The 2,465-nt window shown below is 69.1% G+C and overlaps 2 protein-coding genes across 2 annotated transcripts in view; both read left to right on the top strand.

Annotated features, from left to right (window-relative positions):
• Positions 1-778: 778 nt before the first annotated feature.
• The window catches only part of LOC110391101 (growth/differentiation factor 11-like), a gene marked incomplete at its 5' end in the record, with an annotated part of 12,298 nt that continues 10,611 nt past the window's right edge, over positions 779-2,465 (top strand). Inside the window, one exon of the mRNA XM_021382824.1 lies at positions 779-1,171. Within this exon, the coding sequence (XP_021238499.1) occupies positions 779-1,171 (393 nt within the window). The remainder of the gene's footprint in view (positions 1,172-2,465) is intronic.
• Positions 1,220-2,459, top strand: LOC110391121 (dynamin-like). The gene has a single exon (XM_021382856.1). The coding sequence runs from the start codon at positions 1,307-1,309 to the stop codon at positions 2,123-2,125; it is 819 nt and encodes a 272-aa protein (XP_021238531.1). The 5' UTR covers positions 1,220-1,306; the 3' UTR covers positions 2,126-2,459.

The following is a 2,465-nucleotide window of genomic DNA, read 5'->3' as shown; positions in this document are numbered from 1 at the left end:
GCAGGGAGCGCTGCACGGGGCCAGGTGCTGCCGTGGGGCTGGGGGAGGGCGGCTGCATCCTTGGGGTGTAGAGGATCGCGGGGGTACCCTTGGGTGAGGGTACCCTTGGGTGGGGGTACCCACTGCAGCATTCCAGGGCGAAGCAGCCTCACCCCCAGCTCCGGGCCGGCAGCACGGCGTAGGGGGGAGCTCGGCACTGTGCACCCTTCGCGGTGCTCTGCTGTGTGCTGTCCACGGGAGGGGGCACGCAGTGGGGCCGGGGGCTGCTGAGGGTCTCCAGGAAGGGGATGCATTTGGCCAGGGATGCTGCAGGTCTCCAGCCCTGGGGTTGCTCCCGGCCTCCTGTTGAAGATGCTGCAGGTCTCCGTGCAGGGGACGCTCTGGGTCTCCAGCTGAAGATGCTGTGGGTCTCTGTCCGGGAAAGGCGCTGGGCCTTTCTCTGCTTGGGAACGCTGTGGGTCTCCACTCGAGGGATGCTGTGGGTCCCCGGCTGCGGGGAGCAGGAGGGTGAGGGCCGCCCCATCGCGACCGCCCGCCCTGCAGGTGCTCCGGGCCCGCTCCACCTCCCCCCCCCGCTCCCCCATCCCCGCGGCCCCGCGGGGGATCATGAATCCGCGGTGACACGGGGTCAAGGGGCAGCACCCGGACCTTATTGTGGACGGAGGGGCGATGACCCCCGGGGCGGCCTCTGCCCCGACCTTCACCTCCTAACGACCGAGGAGGAGCGGCGTGCGGGAGATGGGGGGCACGGGGGTTCCCGGTGGGGCGCAGCCCCTGACTCATCCTTCCTTCCGCAGCCGACCCCGTGGTGCAGATCGAGGGCAACCCCCACTGCTGCTTCTTCAACTTCAGCCCCAAGATCATGTTCACCAAAGTGGTGAAGGCGCAGCTGTGGGTGTACCTGCGCCCGGTGCAGCACACCTCCACCGTCTACCTGCAGATCCTCCGCCTCAAGCCGGTGACGGAGGAAGGCAGCCGCCACATCCGCATCCGCTCGCTCAAAATCGACCTCAACTCCCGCATCGGGCACTGGCAGAGCATCGACTTCAAGCACGTCTTGCAGAACTGGTTCAAGCAGCCGCAGAACAACTGGGGCATCGAGATCAACGCCTTCGACCCCAACGGCAACGACCTGGCCGTCACCTCGCTGGGACCCGGCGCTGAGGGGCTGGTGGGTGCCCGGGGGTGGGGGTTAGTGCGCACGGCAGAGGCNGCCCCGCTCCGCGCCCCGCAGCCTCCACCGCCGCTCCCCGCTCCGTTCCCCGCGCACCGCCGGGGTGGGGGCCGGCGGGGGAAGGCCCCCGGGATGGCCCCGGTGCTGCTGTGGCTGTTGGCTTTGGTGGCGGGGGGCCCGGCGGGCGCTCAGCCCCCCCTCCCCGCCGCTTCGGAGCCCGCGTGCCCCGTGTGCGTGTGGCGGAGGCACAGCAAAGAGCTGCGGCTGGAGAGCATCAAGTCGCAGATCCTCAGCAAGCTGCGGCTGAAGGAAGCGCCCAACATCACCCGCGAGGTGGTGAAGCAGCTGCTGCCCAAAGCGCCGCCGCTGCAGCAGATCCTGGACCTGCACGACTTCCAGGGGGACTCGCTGCAGCACGACGAGTACCTGGAGGAGGACGAGTACCACGCCACCACCGAGACCGTCATCAGCATGGCCCAGGAAAGTCAGTGCCGCCTTTGTTCCGGACGCAAAGTTCGCCTCCTCCCTCCCCCGAGCCCCTCCCGGTCCCCGGGTCCGGTGGCCGCGGTCGCAACTTTCCCTTCCCGGGGCTCCCCCGGTTCCCCCCGCCCTCCCCCGCTTCCCCCGGGTGCTCCCCATCCTCCCGTTCCCTCCGCGTTTCCCCCCCGGTCCCCGCACCCCCGGTCCCCCGCGGCTGCGCACGGTTCCTCGCGGGGCAGCCCCATACTCAGCTTCGGGCATCGACCAACGGTCCCCGGCCCACCGGGACCGGCACCGGGTCTGGGACCGGCCCTGGGACCGGGACTGGGACCGGGACCGGGCAGCTTCGTGCTAAGCCCGGGGGGGACGTGCTGCTCTGCACCGTGTGGAGACGTGGGGACAGGGGATGTGGGGACTCGGAGACAGCGTAGGGACACGGGGACCCGGAAACATCGGGACCCGGGGACATAGGGACACGGGGACAGAGGTATATGGGACGTGAAGACATGGGGACGGGACAGTGCAGCCAGCAGCTGGTTCAGGACACCGGCACCGGGCACTTGAACTGGGAACTGGGAACAGCCACAGGGGCTCTGCATGGAGCACTGGTGCTGAGACAGAGTTCTGGGTGCTGGGACCGGACACTGGATTCTGTGACCTGGCACAGGGCTCTGGGCTGGGTGCTGGGACCAGGCACTGGGTGCTGGGATTGGGTGCTGGGACTGAGCACTGGGTACTGGGACCCAGCAGTGACACCAGTGTGTCATGAGATTGGGCACTGGGTGCTGGGATTGGGTACTGGGACCCAGCA

The sequence above is a fragment of the Numida meleagris genome, unplaced genomic scaffold, assembly GCF_002078875.1.
Source record: "Numida meleagris isolate 19003 breed g44 Domestic line unplaced genomic scaffold, NumMel1.0 unplaced_Scaffold296, whole genome shotgun sequence".
NCBI lineage: Eukaryota > Metazoa > Chordata > Aves > Galliformes > Numididae > Numida > Numida meleagris.
The sequence above is the reverse complement of the archived record's forward strand: the minus strand, read 5'-3'. Positions and strand labels throughout refer to the sequence as shown.

Bases quoted from the DNA above. Each gene is read 5' to 3' on its own strand.
- LOC110391121 (XM_021382856.1), top strand. From the start codon at position 1,307: ATGGCCCCGGTGCTGCTGTGGCTGTTGGCTTTGGTGGCGGGGGGCCCG.